This window comes from Neopelma chrysocephalum, unplaced genomic scaffold, assembly GCF_003984885.1.
Source record: "Neopelma chrysocephalum unplaced genomic scaffold, ASM398488v2 Primary Assembly neopelma1_96687, whole genome shotgun sequence".
NCBI lineage: Eukaryota > Metazoa > Chordata > Aves > Passeriformes > Pipridae > Neopelma > Neopelma chrysocephalum.
This window is the reverse complement of record NW_020925332.1, coordinates 696,792-715,700: the sequence shown is the minus strand read 5'-3', so window position 1 is coordinate 715,700 and position 18,909 is coordinate 696,792. Positions and strand designations below refer to the sequence as shown.

The window sequence follows — 18,909 nt, the reverse complement described above, 5'->3', positions numbered from 1 at the left end:
ACATCTCCAACCCCACCTTCCCTTATTCAGGGTACATGCACATGCGGCAACACTGCTGGTTCTTTTCTGTCCACAAAACCCTGATCTAACAAGACACCAGACAAACAACAGCCCTGCAGAGGCATTCCAAGCAACTGATGACGCATGAGCATGGATGGGCTGGCAGCATAGCAGAGGAAAAACTTGTCTTTGTGCGCTGCTGTTTGGTATTTCTGGTATCTGGAGAAGAGCACACACCAATTCCTGGAGAAGGATGCCCGGTTTTATCACGTTGTTCTATGAAAGCCACAACCCCACCATATCCAGACTGGAAAATCTCTTCATACTCTCCCATGGGGCACTGATCCACTGCCCCCAATGAGCAGGGAGTGAATGTAGCTTCCCACTTACAAAGTGGGAGCTACAAACTTGTAGTTTGGGAGGAAGCGTCCAACTGGGATGGGACTCTTGCCACAGGCTGGGTCATGCAAGACAACTGGGGTGGCAGTTGCACATCTAAACCCTGCCACCAAAAGCAGCTTTTGGAACTGCTGATCCTTGCACAAACCCAACTGGAACCAGCCCGAGCCCCTGCCTGCAAACCTCCGACAACTCCACAGCTTGCTTCCCTTCAAAGGTCCAAGGAAGTGTCCTGGGGAAAGCAGGACCAGAGTTAAAAGTTTTAACTGTAATGACCTCAAAACATCATGCCAATGAGCCATGAGCTGGCCCTTCAAGCTCAGAGAGACTAACCAGTTCCAGTGCCAGAAGCAAGCAGTGATCAGGGTGTAGCACACCCTGTCAGAGGTCAGGATAATGGCACCCCATGCTCTTCTGTGTCACTGCACCACAGAGAGTTGGAGCAATGTCAGTGGCACAGCTCCAAGCCATGGAACCACATCTGTGGACTGGAGAGACTGGAAGCACTGTGGTTGCTCAGCACAGTGTGGAGGGAGAGCCCACAGCCAGGCAGTGCCGTGGTAGGAACGAGAAGGTGTAAGGTAGAGATGTGCAAAATGGAGATGTGGAGTCCCTCCCTGCTTTTGGTCCAAATAATTTGCTGCAGACAGGAACTGCACCTCTTTTACAATGGCCCAGCAACATTTTCCTAGAGGTAAGAATAGTAAGATTTTCAGGGATTTTCCAGATGCTTTCCAGTGCCCAGATCACTCCTTGAAGCCACCAGCAACTGAACACCAGCAGCCACACGGACCAGGCACCAACTACTCCTTCCAGCACCCAGGCGGAGCAAGGCCAGGCTGAGGAGCAGCCTGAGGTGGCTGCTGACCCCCCTCTGCTTATGTGGTCCCAGTGGAGGACTGACCATTAGTATCACATCCACCTCTGCAGTAACAGTTCCCACTGCACAGCAGAGGGGGGTGGTCAGGGCCAGCAGCAGGTTGGCACAGGGGCTGTGATCAACACTTGGCTGTGGGCAGAGAAGAAGACACACCACTGCCAGTGGTGAGACACTGGGGAGAGGCGACACTCAGCAGAAGCATCTTCTGGCCCATGAGGAGAGAAGAGCCACAGGTGCAGAGCAGAGGAGCCTTCACCCTAAAACCAGCTAGTGGGTGCTGCCTACAGCTCTTCTCGCCCCCATGGAGGGGCAAGGGGACCCCAGTACCCTGTGAAGAAGCACAAGCCTCTCTGTCACTGTGGCTTCACAATGCTGGGTGTTGACCCACTCATGAGAGGTAAAGCGGTGTCCCCTCTTCCCGCTCCCCCCAGACAGAGCTCTTTCTTTCAGGCACCCCATCCAGAGAGGAGAAGAAACCCCAGGGGGAGGCAGTGCTCGTGGAGCAGCCCCTCACCCCATGGCCCCACTGAGACCCTCCTGCCAACCCTTCCCAGGAGCTTCTCCAGCTGGTCAGGGAGGGGCAGCAGAGGGGGTCTCAGACTTGGCTCCTGCACCGGTGAGCTGGCACTGCCGCTGGTGAGGAGCAGCCCAAAATGACCATCATGGTTGGGGGTCCCTCCTCGCGCAGCCGGAAGCCTGACCTTCTGCTTGGTATGTGAAAAAGCAAGAGTCAAAGGGTGTTCAGTACCCTAGAAATTACCTGAAAAATGACTGCCTGCGGTTGTACCACGCACTGTCTCATCAGCATGGAGCACCACTGCCATAGCATGGAGGAGAGAAAACACAGACACGTGAAACGAGGAATATATAAAGGAGAGAATGAGAAGCTCAAACTGAAAGGAGGGGCAAGACCAGATCTCCTGTGTCTCCCCTGCCCCATCCCACTCAGCTCTGGCAGACGAGAGCTGGAGTCTGGCGGAAGATTGGTTGGGGTGGTGAGGAGAGGGGTGATCTCTGAGCACCTCTGGGCAGCAGCACATGGGCAGCAGGGTTTGCACAGTCCCTCCCCACCAGATTTCTCTGCAAAGTGCAAACAGGAAGATTTCTGTTCTGAGTAAATTTTTACATCCACCACCACTACAAAGGCTTTATGTCTAAATACTAACACCCCTGGAATGGAGAAGGTAATGGGCAGATGGAGGGAAAAGGGGTGCAGGAAGGTTTCAGGATCATTTTCAAACCTGCTGCACTATAGTGAAGCAGACAGACAGACCATCACCAGCTTCACCCTGCACTTTTCCTAGTGAAGATGCCGAAGTGTAACCCACTGAAAAGTCAACAGGAGCAGAAATTTTCTCTTTGAGATTTACCTGGAATTTTATCCTAAATTGTTATGCAAAGATGGACACACAGTAGAGAAGAATATCGTTCCCTGAAACAGTCTGGTTCTAGGGTGCCAATGTGGGAAAATCAGGGAGCTCCCATAGGCTTGGATGAGACCTGCAGCAGCACTGCGACCCAGGTCGTGTGAGACAAATGCATCCCCCTTCTGCCCTGTCCCTTTTGCGGGGCACAGACCTGGTACCCATCTTGAAGCAACTGCCCCAAGCAAAGACAGACAAGAGCTGCCTGCTGCACAGGGCAAATGGCCATTGAAATGAGCCAGCTGGGGTCCACTGGGACTTGCACATGTTGCTTTTTGCATCTGCTCGGTCTTCCCAATTAAAACACCAGGCAGGCATGAAGCAACACCTCCTGTGCCCTCCTGCCAATGACACAGCTGCCCCAGGCCCACAAGGCTGCTCAGGACACAGCAGCAGCAGCACAACAGGGTCTCAGACTGTCAGAAGTCTCGGGGACTCTGGTCTTGGTCTGCTTCCTGACCGACCATGTGCACTGCCTTCCCTGCTGATAGAGACGGTGCACAGAGCACCTTCACTGTCAAAAAAGCCTTGAGGCCCCTGAAAGGCACAGTGCTGTCCCTCAGGTCACATCCACCACATCCACTGCTCACCCATGACACCAGCAGCAAGCCAGACCTCACGCAAATATCTCCAAGTCATCGCGTCTTAACACTTTAAAATTAATTAATAAATAGAGGTAGAAGTGGTACGCGCCAGGCAGGCTGTCCAAAGAAACCCCCACCTCAGCCTGACAAAGGGAAAAAATTTGTAACATTAGATATGGTTCGGAGAGTTTAATCCAAAGAAGCTCTAATTAATCTCCCCAGGCTTTGAGAAACCCAGCGCCACTTGCAGCTGCACAGGCACTGCTGTTGCTCTGCCTGGAGTTTCAAGGGAATGGAAAATCCATCCTAATGCCCTCCTCCTCAGCCACTCAGGATTCAGATGGGAAAGTCTTCCAAAAAGCTATATATCAAAGTCTCACCACTGCCGCCTGCCAGCCACCCTGCCATTTCATAATTTACCTGGCATTCCCTGCACTGTCCACCACTGCCACCAAAATCAATCCTGCTTTGGAGTAAATGCTATTTACACACCTAATTCAGGCCAAACCCCAGTTATTCTTTGATTTCAGCCACGCTGGGATCATTGCTGTCTCACAGAACGTGGAAGTTTGGTTTCAGCGGTACAACCTATTTCCCTTGGTTTAAATGGAGTATTTCTGAACCTCCCTTTCACAAAACATATATGTTTATAAAAAATTAGCAGCTGTGCTTCATTTTAGCCCAAATCGAATTAGGATTCATCCCCAGAGATTCCTCTGAAGGCAGTGGGAATTAGCTCATGCACCCTGCCATGAACACATTTACCCTCATACTTCAAAACAACTGACCTGTTTTTGACCCAATCTTCACATTATCTGCATGTGGGAAATGACACATTTTACATTTCCACAGTGCAATTCATAAGTGGGTGCAGTCCTCCTCAGATTTTCTGAAGGGATCCCCAAATCCAATCTAAATGCCTAGAATTTACCTGTTGTTTTTCTTTCATACATATAAATAGCCGCATTTCCATTCATTCTTTGTTTCTCATTTTCATTTTGTTCTAATATCTGCATGTAAATGTCTGAAAATAGCATCTGTAATTGAAGATTATGAAGTATAGCCAGCTCCTGACAGGCTGCTAAGGAAGATGGATTATCCTCATTTTTCTGTAAATTTTGTCAATTTTGGAATTCATAAGCTATCAACACTGATAAAAATGTGACCGCACAGCTGTGTCAAAGTGGACGGCGTGGCATCAGTGCAGCTCCTGAGGAGGATGGCTCTCCCCAGCCACCCGGTCAGGGGCAGGCACTGCAGGAATCCTTCCTAACTGCTTGCAGTATCTACATCCCAATCACACCACCCCCTCCACCCCCCCCCCCCCCCCCCCAATTCAAATAAATAAATAAATTGAAAGTACGCAAATTCTCTGGTGCACCAATTCACATCACAAAGCACAATTTATTGTGTGTTCTCCTTTTTTATTTATCCCTAAGTAGTAAACACGATTTCCATTCAGGGGGTTCGTTATGTTCCACTCCTACCAGACAATCACAGCACACTTGAGGCAATTGTTTAGCCTCTTCCTCTCAATTTTCCCATTACTGGGAGTAAGTACTGTTGGGACTCTTTAATAGCCCGACTGCAGCCCATATCAATAACAGATGAGGTTTAATCGTCCAACACAAAAATTATTTAGGCTCAGTAAGGACATTCAATGTCATTTGCATAATGGCATTTCTATCCTGAGCACCTAACCCATCGTGCATAAACAAGGCCCTGGGACCATAAATAATAATAAATCATGACGTCCACACTCCTATTGCTGTAATAGGAGCCTCTCTATGTAGAAATTATTTCAGTAGGAAAGGGGCACTATAATTTTAAAGACATGTGGCATTGCACAGACCAGTAAATCACACCCATGTGCACAATTTTGCACACACACATGCCAGCGAGGCTGCCTATGGTGAGCAGCAAAACCCCAAGGAGCAGCAGCACAGAAAACTGTCCACGCTGAGCACTGGGAATGCTTTTGATTATTGTTCCTTAGTCAGAAGTAGCAGGCTGAACAAAAGCAAGGTCTGTGTGCAGTGCCTGGGCATGTGTGCAATGGACCTGTTAGTTTGCCAGTCCCTGCTTGGCCATCACTCATGCCCACTGTCCTTTGACCTGTCCAGGAAGGTCTAATGGAAGGAGAGCAGAGACCTGCAGATGCTCATGGGTATTTCCCAAGCAAGCCCTTCATGGGCCATTGCAGTCCCCAATAGTCCCACACACCCCCTTCCAGGTAACTCAGCACCACTAAACCATGTCCTCAAGAGCCAAAGTCTTCATCTGGTTTTCAAACAGAAGCCTCCATAGGAAACCACGGTAAGGCCAGCCCAAGGGAGGTAAATGTACACAGCAAACTAAGGTGGCTTTCCAGAGTTCAGTCTCACCTGGCCACTAACACGTGTGTGGGTGAACAGAGACAGCAGCACAGTGGCAACAGCTGGCCTCTGTGTCTGCCAGGATTTGCCAGCTTCATCATCATGTATTTGTCCTCAACAGCTCTGTCCTTTCTCAGTATAAACACTGCTCTGTCTCCTTTAGGACATGAAAGGAAAGTATGACCCACCCCAGCCCACACCCACCCCCAACAGCACGGCTCAACCCTGCAAAGGCTCTTCCCTGCTGTCTCCATGACAGAACGACCCAGTTCAGTTTGCTGAGAAAGGCAGAAACTCCAAGAAATATTTTGTAGGAGCCTGCTCCCAGTGCCAGCATCGCAACACCACTGCCTGCACAGGCACCTCCTCCCCGAAACAGCACCGCCCTAAGCCCCCTCCAACCTCTCCTCCCCAACCCTCCTCCTCCTCCCCCTCCCAGGGCAGCCCTCACTAGCTCCTCTCTGGCTTTCCCCACAGACCCACATGGGGTGTTTCTCTTCTCCCCCTCCTTCCCACCCTCTCCCTCTGTGGCTCCTCTCACCCCAGGACCAAACAAGCTCTCTCAGCAGCCTCCACCATCCTACACGCACTGCTGAAAAAAGGGGCACTTCATCAAAATAAACCATGAGACACCCAACTGAAACAAAGTGTAACACAACCTGCCCTGGTGGAAAAAACAGTTTGCTTTTTGCAAACCCAGCACATAATGTATGCCTTTGTGCCTCTCACTGCTGCAAGCTATTGTTAAAATGCACTGTTTCTCAGGAGAGGAACTGGACACTTTCACTCTTAACAATAACAATTTCAGCCAGAGAAGGAGGGAAAAGGTACCATCCTCCACCATGGTGGCTCCACTGCTTCCACTGAAGCACCAACATGGGTGTGGAGAGAAGAAAATACAACACTCAGCACAGTCAAGTATTTCCTTATGGAGAAATACAAAGCAGACATACGAAGGCACACTGAGAATGTTCATGAGGTTGACAACAGTATGGTCCGATCTTCAATCCATCCCACCAACAGTCCTGAACCCTGAGAAGTCTTATGCAAATTTACGACAATAGTTTGGTTTTCTGTGATGCTTTCAGGTGAACTACCCAAAGATGTTTCACAAATGCCGTCTAAGAATCCTTTCATATCAGTTTTTGTGTGATATTATGCATTGTGTACAATAAACTGGTCTCAAAGTGGTGTCCCATGGCAGAACACCAGGGTCCAAGCCTCAGAGAGGCCAAAGCCACTGCACCCACTGCAGACACAGGAACACCAAACCTCTACCCCGGGGGAAACCAGCAGGGAAAGCCGAGGAGATTGCTGGTTTGTGGCATGTTGCAAAGTCCAAGCTGAACAAATTCATATCAACCCATGAACTCCTGAATTTCAAAGCTGGACATCAAGTAACACACATGCTTCATTTCCTAAAAGACTCGCTTTTGGCCATGGGGACCTGGTGACTCTACAGGGGTCAGGAGCCTTCTGCCTTTCATTTTTGAGGTGGAAACTTTTCCTACAATGCTGAATTCCCCATCAAATCCCCAGCATGGAACTGACTTCATTAAAAAACAAACAAACAAAAACCCCAAACAAATAAAAAAAAACCCCATGCAACAAAACCTCTGTAACTTCCCAAAGTTTTTATTTCATTTCTTCACCCACACCCAAACTAGACTGGTAAGGGCCACAATATTGTAAGCCAGTTTTCATTACAGCAGTTTTAAGGAAAAGCCAGGAATCTTAAAGAACCAGGAATCTTTTCCAACCTCGGTGATTCTATTGTTCTACATCAGAAGTTTAGATTAGGTATTAGGAAAAAAATTGTTATGAAGAGGGTTGTAAAGCATTGGAACACGCTGCTCAGGGAAGTGGGAGTCACCATCCCTTGAAGTGTTCATGAAATATGTGGATATGTTTGAGGACATAGTTTCACGGTGAATGTTGTGGTGGTGCTGGGTTGACAACTGGACTTCATCTTAAAGGTCTTTTCCAGCCTTCAGATTTCTGTGATTCAATAGGCACAAATGTTGTTTTCAGAAGATTTCTGCAGCACTTTCTGATTACAAGGCCTTCAGGGCAGGGGGTTATGGAGGCAGCAGGAACCAAATTCTGTGCACACAGAGGGCAAAGCAATGGGTTTGGACACTTCAACCAGAGTGTTTTGTACAGAAAACAAGAAGTGTTAGGAAGGTTACTGGGGGTGTGCAGCAGGGAGACACTCCTGTGCCTTCATGCATGCTGCAGGCATGCCTCATGTGAATGGAGGCCCTGGGAAGGGGAACATCAGGGGAATGATGTGGTGCTTGCTTTGATGTGGCATTCACCAAGGATGAACAGGCATGAAACCCCACTCATCTTGTGGGGTAAATCTTAAGCTGTTTTTCCCCTTTGCTACTCAGCTGAGACCCACTGACAACCAAATCTGACCAGCAACAGGTCCAGAATGTGAAGACCTCGGGACAAGGCACTGGAGACTGGGGCATGACAGAATCCCTAACCTCAGAAAAAAAACCACCCCATCCCACCTGCATGCCCATGGGGTGGGGAAATGGCCTCCTTGCCTTCAGAAAAACACCTAGAAATACCAGAAATTATCCACACATGGGTGTAAAAAATGAAGCAAAATAGAGACAGGCTGACCAATGAGCAGGGTATCTATAGGGTGCTGGTCCCAGATAAAGAGATTCTGTCTGAAAACACTCACAGTGTGCTGCTGCTGGAGGCTCTGTACCTCCCCAATATCGTGACAGACTCCAGGGGGGGACCTTCTACACAGAAAAATCATCAAAGATTACAGATTTTAGTGAAACATTTCAGCTTTTATCAAAGCATTCTCTGAAAAGACAGGTTCAGCCAGGCACGCTGCTGTTATAATAATCATTATTTTGCCACTAAAACATCAGAAGAAGCCTGGGCACCACACACAGAGTGGAACATCAGCACGAGCAAAGAGTATCAGGCAAACAGAAAGGAACCCACCACCAGTATGACCTGAGCACCTCTCCCACCCCAACAGCAGATTGGGTTCTTATATCAGAAGGGTATTTGGCATTATATTTTCAAAATTTCCCTCCCAGTCACAGGAACAAGACAGGAGACATTTGAACAAAAACAGATGTGGGATCTGTGCCCTCAGCAAAATCTCCACTGGTACAGAGCCTCACAGTTTGGCAATGCCTGAAAACCATTCATCAGCCATGTAGCCTGATGACAATTTCTTGTGTACCATAATTTATTCTGTTACTTAATCCTGTGTTTCAATTATTTAGAGAGGTCCTAATAACCAGTGAAATACTGTAAGTCTAACATAGCATCTGACAAGTGTGGTTCTTCTGCCTGGCTTCACTCCACAGCTCCCACTCCAGGAAGGCACCCATCACCTACAGCACCTCCTTCTCCCCAAGCCCTTTCATCCTGTATGTACAGAGACTGTTCCCCAAGTCCCTGTACATGACTTGTCTGGACTGACTTGGACCTGAGGTCAGCTCTGAGCCTGGAGGGGGTTTTGCAGAGGACCTTGGCCTCTCCAAGGTTGCTCTTATTCCATTACCCTTTCAAGGGGAGAGGAGCAGAGATGAAACCATGCCCCTACATGTTAATCTACTGTCTTAGCACACAAGTCCCCTCCTTTCAGATTTCCTTTTTTTTTTTCATTTTGACAAATTCTGCTGCCACTAGGTTTTTAAGCAACCACTGTTCATACGAGCAGAGAGGAATTTTGAAGCTATCCCTCTTGTCTGGAAATAGCTTAGCTCCACAATTGCTTTTTGTCATTCAGACGCTATTGTAGGTTGTTTCATTCAACCACCTCCTAAAGAAGGGCTACCCAAAACTATGGGATTCTTCTGAAAATTCGGCATTTGGATAAGCAAGTCTCTCAGGCTTTTGGGCGTTGCATGCTCCACCTCATCCCACATACTGGGTGAACAAGTGCTGCTCGTCCACCTCAACCACACTTTTCACACTTTCCATTATGACCATACCAAAGTCTCCCTAGGTCACATCGTAACAGTCGGAATGAACAAGGTGGCTGGACAGCCAGGTCATGGGATGGTCCAGGTTGGAAGGAAGTTTCAGAGGCCCCTCAAAGCAAGGCCAGCTATGGAGCCAGGCCAGGCCGGTCAGGGGTTTATTCAGCTTGGTCTTGAAAACACCACAGATGGAGACTGCACAATTTCTGAGGGCAAACTCTGCCCTGTCTGACTGCCCAGGTGGGAAGAACTGCCCCCTTGGGCCTTGCAGAGCCTCTCCTATGTCAGTTCATACCCCTTTCTCTTATGCTCCCACCATGCACACCCTTAAAGACCTTGGCTCCTTCTGAGATGTTTTAGCACAGCAAGTTCTTCAGGGAAGCATGCTCCCATCATTGTCAATTATAAAGTGATGGACAGATTTAGAGAAAGGCCACAGAATTAGCGTAAAATAGCAGTGATTTCCAAACCAAAGGCTGGAAGTTGTACTTGAAACTTGTCAAAGCCTGTGGGATCCAGACATTTACTGGAGACTAAGTAGAGAAGTCTTGCTCCATTCTTTGAATGCTGCTGCAAATCCTTCCCCTCAAATATAATGTGAGTTGGCCAGGCACTAATTAAATCAATGGGCAAATATGTTTACTCACAGATTTGTCCCTGTCTTGCAGGGCTAACACAGACATAAGGAGGTCAGTCAATTTTGCTCTGACATAATTGGCCAACTAGTGCTGTAACATGGCATTGCCTGATATTAGTGAAAGATGTGGTTTCTCTGCCTAAACTGAAAAAAAAAATTATTGCAAAACACGATGAACAAATATGCAATTACTTAATGCCAGTTCCCAAATTTCAAAGAAACGTGAACACTTCTGTCAAGATAACAAGTGGGAAAATCTTTTTTTGAATTTTCCACCTCTCTATCACACTTAGAAGCCACAGAAAATCCCTGGAGGAAACCACCTGCTGCCTTTGCAAGATGTTGTGTTCCATGTCATCACTAAGCTCTGGATGTAAAGCTGATGGAAGGTGCTGAGATGAAACTTGGTGACTGGAAAAGCACCCCCTTCCAGCGTTACCCAACAGGAATGTCTGCAATTTCCAAACACTGTTACCCAGACTCTCAGGGAAAAAAAGCACACCACACTCCTCCTCAATGGCATCTCAGTCCCTGAGAAGCTTCCAGAACAGGAGAGAATGGTCTGCCCTTGCCAGCTGCCAGTCCTGTCGCATGTCACTGACACCTACTCTGCATGAGCCTGTGCACAATGTGGGGAGCCTGTCCAGGGGAAAAGACATCCCCCCACTGTGCACAGAGCAAGGAGAAAAGAGACAAGGACAAAGGGGGTGTGAGAGCATGAGGCACAGCAAGGCTGGCCTTTCCTTTAGCTTGTGAATCTGTATTTTCACATATAGTCACATTTGAGAGCAGTCAGGAGGAAAGAAAAGGGATGCTTAAAACCAGGAATGCACTGCAATTCCCAAAGGAGATGTTTACCTTGGTATTTTGGGATTCCCCCTCTCTGATGGGTCAAAGGGAGGAGATTACAAGGACAAGACTCTATAGGAAAAGTACTCACCTTTGGCCTCACTGGAGCCAGAGATAGTCCCTAGATAGAGTCCTGTGAGTTGGGGTATGAGGCCCAGCAAACCCAACACAGCAGACTCAGAGGTGAACAGCATTTGCATCAGCCTCGACCAGTGCTGAGGCTTCCCTAACAAAGTAACAGGCACTGGGAGAGCTCCAGTTGCTCAAATTCACCCTGGAATCCCCAAGACCATGTGCTGCTGCTCTTCTCCAGCTTGGTCTCATTACACTGATTGTCAGCACAGCAGGATGAGTGCAGAGAAACCCCGTCTCTATCCTCTGGCAGCAGCTTTTCCTTGGCAGGATCATTCTCCCACAGCATTGCAGACCACAGGAAACGTTCCCAGTCTCCTTCTGGGAAAGTCTGCAGGAGAAATCCCAAATTCAAGCTGCCCACCGATTCCAGACAAAGTGGGAAATCTGGTCACCACCCAATTCTATGGGGAGAAACCCCTGGGAAGGGGCATTGAGCTTTAGCAGGATATCTCCATCTCTCTGCCAGACAGGAGAGCAGGCAACCCTCAGATTAGCCCACCAGGGCTTCTTCTTGTCTCTTTTACTTACTCAAAGACCAGCTGTTTCAATTCCATCCCTCTCAGACAACCTCAGCTGTCCCTGCAAGCTGCAGGGTGCTCTTCACAAAGATGATGCTGGTACAGGAAGACGTTAGCTGGATACATGGCTTCTGTCATGCTCCTTTCCCAGAAAACTCCCTGCCTCCACAGCCCCACTCTCACACAGAATACCAGATGTCATACAAAGGACTCTGCTGTGACTGTCACCAGCCAACATGACATGTCACAACAAGGCAGCACATGCGAGGAATTCTGTGCAGTCTTCAGACATTCATGCACAAAAAAAAACGCTCGTAAGGGAGGGCAGAGCAGTGGGAACGCAAAGGAGAGGGGTTGGCCCAAGGAGCTGTGCTTTCTGCTGCTATTCTAAAAGAAAAACGTTTCTACTCAAAAAAAAAAAAAAAAGTTGATTTTCGGCAGCAAGAAACACCATGGAAGGTTTCTATCTCCTTTTTCAATCTGAAATGAGCAGAGCCAAAATAGAAGGTGGTGCATCCTTCCCCCTCCCCAGCAGTGCAATGGAGGAACATAGGGCTCAGAGAAGAGACTCTGTCCCGAGGAGGCTTCAGCCCCTGCAGCAGACAAAGGAACTCTATCAGACAACTTTGCAGAATAACCTGATGATGGTGAAACCATAGACCACAGTTGGCAGCATAATCTTGGAGCTTTGTGCATGGAGCAGCTCATGGAGGGAGATAGGTGTAAGTGCTACTGTCATCTCAAAAAATCTGCTTCTCTGTCCCAGTGAAATGCTCCAAGTTACGGTTGAGCGCTGGTCCTCTCATCTTTTTTTTACCTCTTTAGATTTTACCATTATTGAAAGGTTCTACCGGGCAAGGAAAAAATATTGCCAGCCTGAGATTTCCTCCTGAGTATTCCTCTAAGGACACTCTCCCCATTTCTTTTCATTTTAACCACTGGCCAGCAGAGTTGGGCAGCACCAGGTGCAGGGAAACCCCTGCAGCACACACATGCTCTCCCCAGGCTGGGAGCAGCTCATTCCCACACCACCTGAACCCCCCGATAGGACTTGTCATGAGGACCAGCAGCAAAGCCCAGCACTTAGGGAATCAACAAAACTGCAGCGAGGGGCCAGTCCCATGTCCTGCCAACCAGCAGGAGCACAGTTTATCCCCCCCCCCAGTCCCTGTGCAGGCTGGGGGTCATGGATGCCTGTCCTCCCAGCTGCTGTCCCTCCATCACCCTGCCCGCCCAGACCCCGTGCCCTTTCCATTCGGTAGGGGTATTGATCTGCTGGCAGCAATGGGCTGGATAATTAGCCAGGAATTAGGGTTTCTATTACAGCCAGGAGGCTGCCCCAGCTGATTTATCACCTGAATAATTTACTGTGATTGAAAGGAAATTAAAATGAACTCCATTTGACAACTGTGTGCTTTTATGGGCTTTAGTGAAGACTCAAAAGCCAAATTAATAGCCTGGTGTTGTTTGATAGTCTACTGAGAGTAAATATGGGAAGGTTTTTTGTCTCCTGATGTGCTCTCCTAGCCTGGCTTTTGGAGTGGGTTTTTTTCCCTCCCACCAATAAAGCCGCAGCCCTGATCAGAAGAGGTTTCAGCTATGAAACCCACAGAACCACCCTCGCTCCCTGCTCCTCTGTGTGCTGCCAGCACTCACCCTCTCCTGCCCTTTTCTTCAGGCAGAGATCCAGCAGAATGGAGGGGAGCAGGCAGGCCCCACTGGCAGCCCGGAGCCCACCCTGGCACCAGCACCAGCAGCCAGGGTAACCCACCCAGCTGCTGATGCCAGCCAGCCTCCACTGCCACAGGGTGAGGGACTGGCTGCCTCTGGGGCAGCCTGAGGAATAGCACGGGGGTAACGCAGTCACCCACAGACTCATCCTGTGTCCCGCAACACCCTGTCATCACCTCGACCTGCTGCCCCCCCAGCAGGGTTGCAGGTGTGCTCCACCATGGCACAGGGAGCTTCCCACCTGCTGCCAGCCAAACTCCTGCCTGCGCTGAGGAACTGCCTGCAGAGCTGGCAGAGCAATGCTGGGCTCCACTTCGCCTCTTCTTCTGTTCTTATTTTTTCTCAGTTTTAGTACTTGTGTACATTTACTGAGCCCTGTGTTGTTTTGTTTTCCTTTTTAATTTCGCTTTTCATTTAGCACACCGTGCAATGCAGCCGCAGTTAAGAACCTGCCTGGGAATGCTCAAATCATTTCTACAGGTGGCAGATCAAGAAAAGATCTGGTTGTTCAAACAAATGGTGAGTTAGTTTCATAATTTTCACTATTACTGGACTACATGAAGTTTTGGGAAGACACAAGCAAATATTAGCTCTGCATTTCTCAATACAAGTGTCAGACTATTTTCAGATCCTCAGCAGCCTCTGTCAGGCCAAAGGTTTCCCAGGAAAAACCTATTTCTCACACTCCAGGGAACAGGACCAAGCATATTGTTCCACAGTTCATAGAATCATGGCATGGTTTGGTTTGGGAGCAACCTTAAAGATCACCTCATTTCAGCCTCCTGCCATGGGCAGGGACACCTTCCACCAGGTTCATACCTTCCACCAGGTTCATTCCTTCCTTCTACTTCTTCAGTATCTGTAGTTGGGGACTGAGTGAGCCCGCTTAAAATACAAATAGATTGTACTTTCTGGCTTTACTGGGATTTTCCTTGTTATTCATGAAGATCAGACCCTAGTACTGTGAGGAGGATTGTGCATCTCTGTGCTCTCAGGAGCTGCATTCCTGTGAACACATCATCCAGCACAGCACTTCAGAGCAAAAAATCCTAAGATTCCTCTTTCAAAGCCAAAGCAAAACTTGAAGATTTTAAAAAGGGCTTTATGCCCCTCTCTTTGTCAGTCCAGAGAACTCCTTTGTCGTAAATGTCTCTGAATCAGGTTTCAACTTCATGCAATTCTTCCACTTTTCCAACTCATAAGTAATTTTAGGGGGTTCATCAGCTATCAGAATTCTCTTAGTTATCCAAATTCCATCTTCCATCTGCCTATGCTCATCTCCAGATCCATATCACGAACACATGTTACAATATGTTTGCCAGATTACTGGTTTCTGCCAGAGCCCAGCATATCTACATTTTATACAGAAATTTATCTGAAAACAGATATTTGGTTTAGTTCTAGCTAAAAGCAAACTAGGAAGCTAGTGCTAAAGCACTGGGAAGGGCCTGGGAATTATCTGCCATTAGCAGCAAGTAGTTCTCTTCTGTCAGGTGACCTACATAGTGTTGAATTTGGTCACATTATGTTATGTCTCATTACGGCCCTGTTCTAAAGTTTATTGAAGTCAATACAAATATTCCTCTTGGCTGCAATGAGTATTCAACTGGACCCATGTGTGAAGCTGAAGTACAAGAGTCCATTTCTGTTGTGGACAGAAATCCAGCATGAATAATTCTCTTCTTTATTCTGAGGAAATTAATGCACTGACTCTCAGTTGAGCCAATCCAGCTGTATATCCTTCACCCTGTATTTTTCCCCTGTAGAGGTATTAATGCCACTCTCACAGCTGCCACAAGCCCATTCATCCACAAGCCCCCTTCCCACTTTGATGGGGCTTTCCTGAGCTTGTCCAGCCTCCCATGCCTGAAGCCCCTGTCTCTCCTTGACTTTCCTGGGCCTTGGTCTCCAGGAACATCTCCCGTCTGTGCTTTGCCTGGGGAATGTAAACAGTTCACACAATGGATGCCACAGGCTCAGCCAGCCCAGGGCAGCTTCTCAGGGATGCTGGGAAGAGCTTTTCCATCCTTCTGGCTGGAATCTAAGGAAGCCATTGGAGGACAACCATCCTCACAGCCAGGCTCAGGGGTTTGCAGAGTACAGCCAGTGCCCCTAGTTCCTCCAGCTCTTAATGAACTATAGGCACTGGGAAATTTTGCAACTCAATGTTGCAGCTCTGTGCACAGGACGAGTGCCTGTTCTGAATAAAATCTGAATTGTCACTGCAGTGACCAGGAATGGTGGGGTTTTGCCTGAGGCAGGGGCCAGGCTGGAGTGTGCCAGTCTACCACTGGTGTAGATGCACAGCACGACTCCAGGGCCGGCAGGGAAAAGCCTCTTTGTGTCAGTATGGTTTGCTCCAAGGGCAACTGGGGTGCAGCCTGTGCCAGCAACACAACAGCCTTCCCTGTGGGCAGGGGGACTTCACCACAGAGCTGACACACTGAGGATCAGTGAGGCCCATACACACACACACACACACACACACAGAGAAGCACAGAGAGAACGGGAGCTGCTGCCAGCCCGGAGGCAGATGCTGTGAAGGTTCTCCTTCTCCAAGACCTGAAAATTACGTTGAATTCAAGCTGTGGGCTTCCTCCCAGCTGATGGAAGAGCTGTGTGGAAGTGGTGGGCAGCAACCATGGGCAGAATGGCAGTGCAACACTGGCGTTGCAAACACACCACTATGTCCATTTCCAGACCAGTGCCCAGAAATACGTGAAATCAGTTTTCCATGAACTTGTGCAGCCAGTGCAGATTGATCACAGGCTGTTTGCAAAAGTGAGTACAAAAGGGCACAAACATGAGGGAGAGCCACTCATTCTACGTAAGAATTCATATTTATAGCAGGACTCTGCCAGGGGGAAGTGGGTCAGGGTAATTCTAGAGTACTGACTTCATGCTGTGTTTTCTCCCCACAGTGTATAGACCCGAAAGGACTTGATGCTGTTTGCACAGAAGACCTTCATTCTCCAGCTCCCAGCTGCTGGAATTCCCCTGCCATCAGATGTTTCTCATGCTCCACACATGCAGTGCTGCAGAGCACACACCTACGTGTGCCTGACTGCACCACTGGCTGTCAGGCTGCAAAGTGAGGCAGGTAACAGGGGATGTCTCACTCCTGCCTCCCAACACACACCGTACCATAGAGCTTTTAATGGTAGGGACACACCACAGGATCCCCTCACCCAGCACACACAGGTGTCACCATTTCTGTCCAAGAACTGTCTGATGCTTTATTTTCCTGTCACTGTCTAGTGGTTGCCTTCTTTCTCAACGTGGTATGAGCCCTTCCCCAAAGACAAGTATCCATTCCCTGTGGGTCTCTCCACAGACAGCACAGCTTACAGCAGATGTGAAAACTCTTACGATGTTTATGGAAAGCACAACATGTCTTGAGGTGAGAAATAGCTCAGGAGCTTCCATTTTATACAAATGAGCTAAGGGAAACATAAAGATAGTGAAGTGAAGGAAATGGGTTGGAAGTACTCAGAGCAAAGGGTTTGGAAGCTGTGAGCAAGCACTCCCACACAGACATCAGCCCATCTACCTATACATAAGGGACAGCGGACACTTTCCAAAGGGCAAGGACAAATTTTGTACGGAAATTTTGTACAAAGGAGGACTTTGGGCAGCAGAGGCAAGTCCGCAGCTGGAGACTAAGCATGATGAGGCTGCAAACATTGTGCTGTGCAGGAGGGACCTCTTCCCTTGACCATGGCCAAGGGGCTTCCCCCAGCACACAAGTGAGGAGGAAGACTTACAGAGGAGGCAAAATCAGGAAGAAAAAGGGAACTACCTTGTCTAGAGACTAACTTCTTCCAGTAAAACACCTGGAGCTCTCCTCAGGTGAACAGCACTGGGACATCAACAATGGGGGGGAACATCTTTTCCATATTTTCCTCTACGGAAATAGCTCAGGGCTCCATACATCCACCACTGATTTAGCTCCTACAGCACCACTCCAGAGTGCAGCAGCACTCTGGACAGCTGGATGTCACAGGCAGACCTTGCTTTACTACAGCAATCTATTGCAGGGACAACTGTGGTTTTCCGAGGCACATCATTAATGTCCTCGGTATTTTCTTTCTCATTGATTTCTTCAGCCTTACTAATTGATGCAGACAGCTTCTCTGCTTTGGTTAAGCATCATGACAGCTTTGCTTGACTTACCAAGGAGGTAAGACATGACTGTTTTGGTAAGGGCTGGGGTTCATACAGTGACCCTGTGAAACACAGCAAGTCTTACAGATTATATCTGCTCACATTGAAAGTTTCAGTTCACATACCATCAGAAAGCAGAAGCTGACCCCAAACAACCACGAGCCCTTGACCATGGTCCAGCCTTCCAAAAGCAAATGACCATGCTCCAAGCTATATGAAAGCAAACAACTACAAATTTCTCTTGTAATCAAATGTAAAAATGCCTAGGCAGGATGCTTCTGCAAAGTATCTTTTGAACCTCATAATGTCACATTTCTTAGCATCTTATTTGACTTCCCAGAGCATTCAGAGAGTCCCCTGTTCACCAAATTGATAGCAGCATATCTCCAATTTTAATAATCCAGTTGCTCAGAGCCACTCTAGTTACAGCTCCTTACATGGGCCTGGGAAGATCCTTGCTCCACCAACAGTCATATATCCCAAATTTGATAACACTTCAGCAACATCCTTATTCAAATCTCCCATTCTTCCTATAAAAACAGTAAAAGTTTATATCTGGATAAATGTTCACTCACTGCTGGACTGTCTCCCATGAGCTACAGCTGCCCATGACTCAGGGGATCCAGAACACAGAAAAAAGTACACAGTCCTCTCCCATCATTGCTCTCTTTGCAATGACTATTTGGGCCCATAGAAGTTTTGCAGGGACAGATCTAATACCACACGGTTCCTAAGTGACCAATGCTGAAAAGGCTTGCCACAGGCGTGGGCACAGTGCCTGTCCTCTCCACTATCACCCGTGTTTGGATGGGACAACCTCCATCTAGTGGTACATGAAGGCCACTTCACCTTCCAGAGACAACGATGGCTTGGCTTCCCATCTTTTTTTCAGCTCAGGTTCAGATCTGCAGAGTTTCTCAGCATGTATGAATCAGGGAAGCCAGAAAACCAGCAGAAACTGGTGAAAAGTAAATGTCTCTATGAATGAAATAACAAATGACAAATGTGAGCCTAAAGGCATGAGGAATTTCTACTCTACCATAGGACTTTCAGCATAAGTAATTTTTTTGTTTTAATGTATGCTAATACACATTCCTTGGCTGGATCCATGATGGTTGTAGCCTGCCATGAGAGAATCTCCAGTGGCCCTCAAATGTACAGATTCCCCCAAAGGGAATCAGTGTTTGGCTGCAGTTAGAGGAGTCCATCCACCTTGCTAAAAAGCACATCTGATATTAAGAACCCTGA

General features: G+C 48.1%; 1 protein-coding gene across 3 annotated transcripts in view; it reads right to left on the bottom strand.

Moving 5' to 3' along the window:
* PAX5 (paired box 5) overlaps positions 1-18,909 on the bottom strand; it is a 121,879-nt gene that overhangs the window by 59,742 nt on the left and 43,228 nt on the right. For 2 of the 3 annotated variants that reach the window (XM_027709064.1, XM_027709067.1), the window contains exon 7: positions 2,040-2,096. The exons of the other annotated variant lie outside the window; for it this stretch is intronic. In XM_027709064.1, the coding sequence (XP_027564865.1) occupies positions 2,040-2,096 (57 nt within the window). The remainder of the gene's footprint in view (positions 1-2,039; positions 2,097-18,909) is intronic. 3 annotated transcript variants of the gene reach the window in all.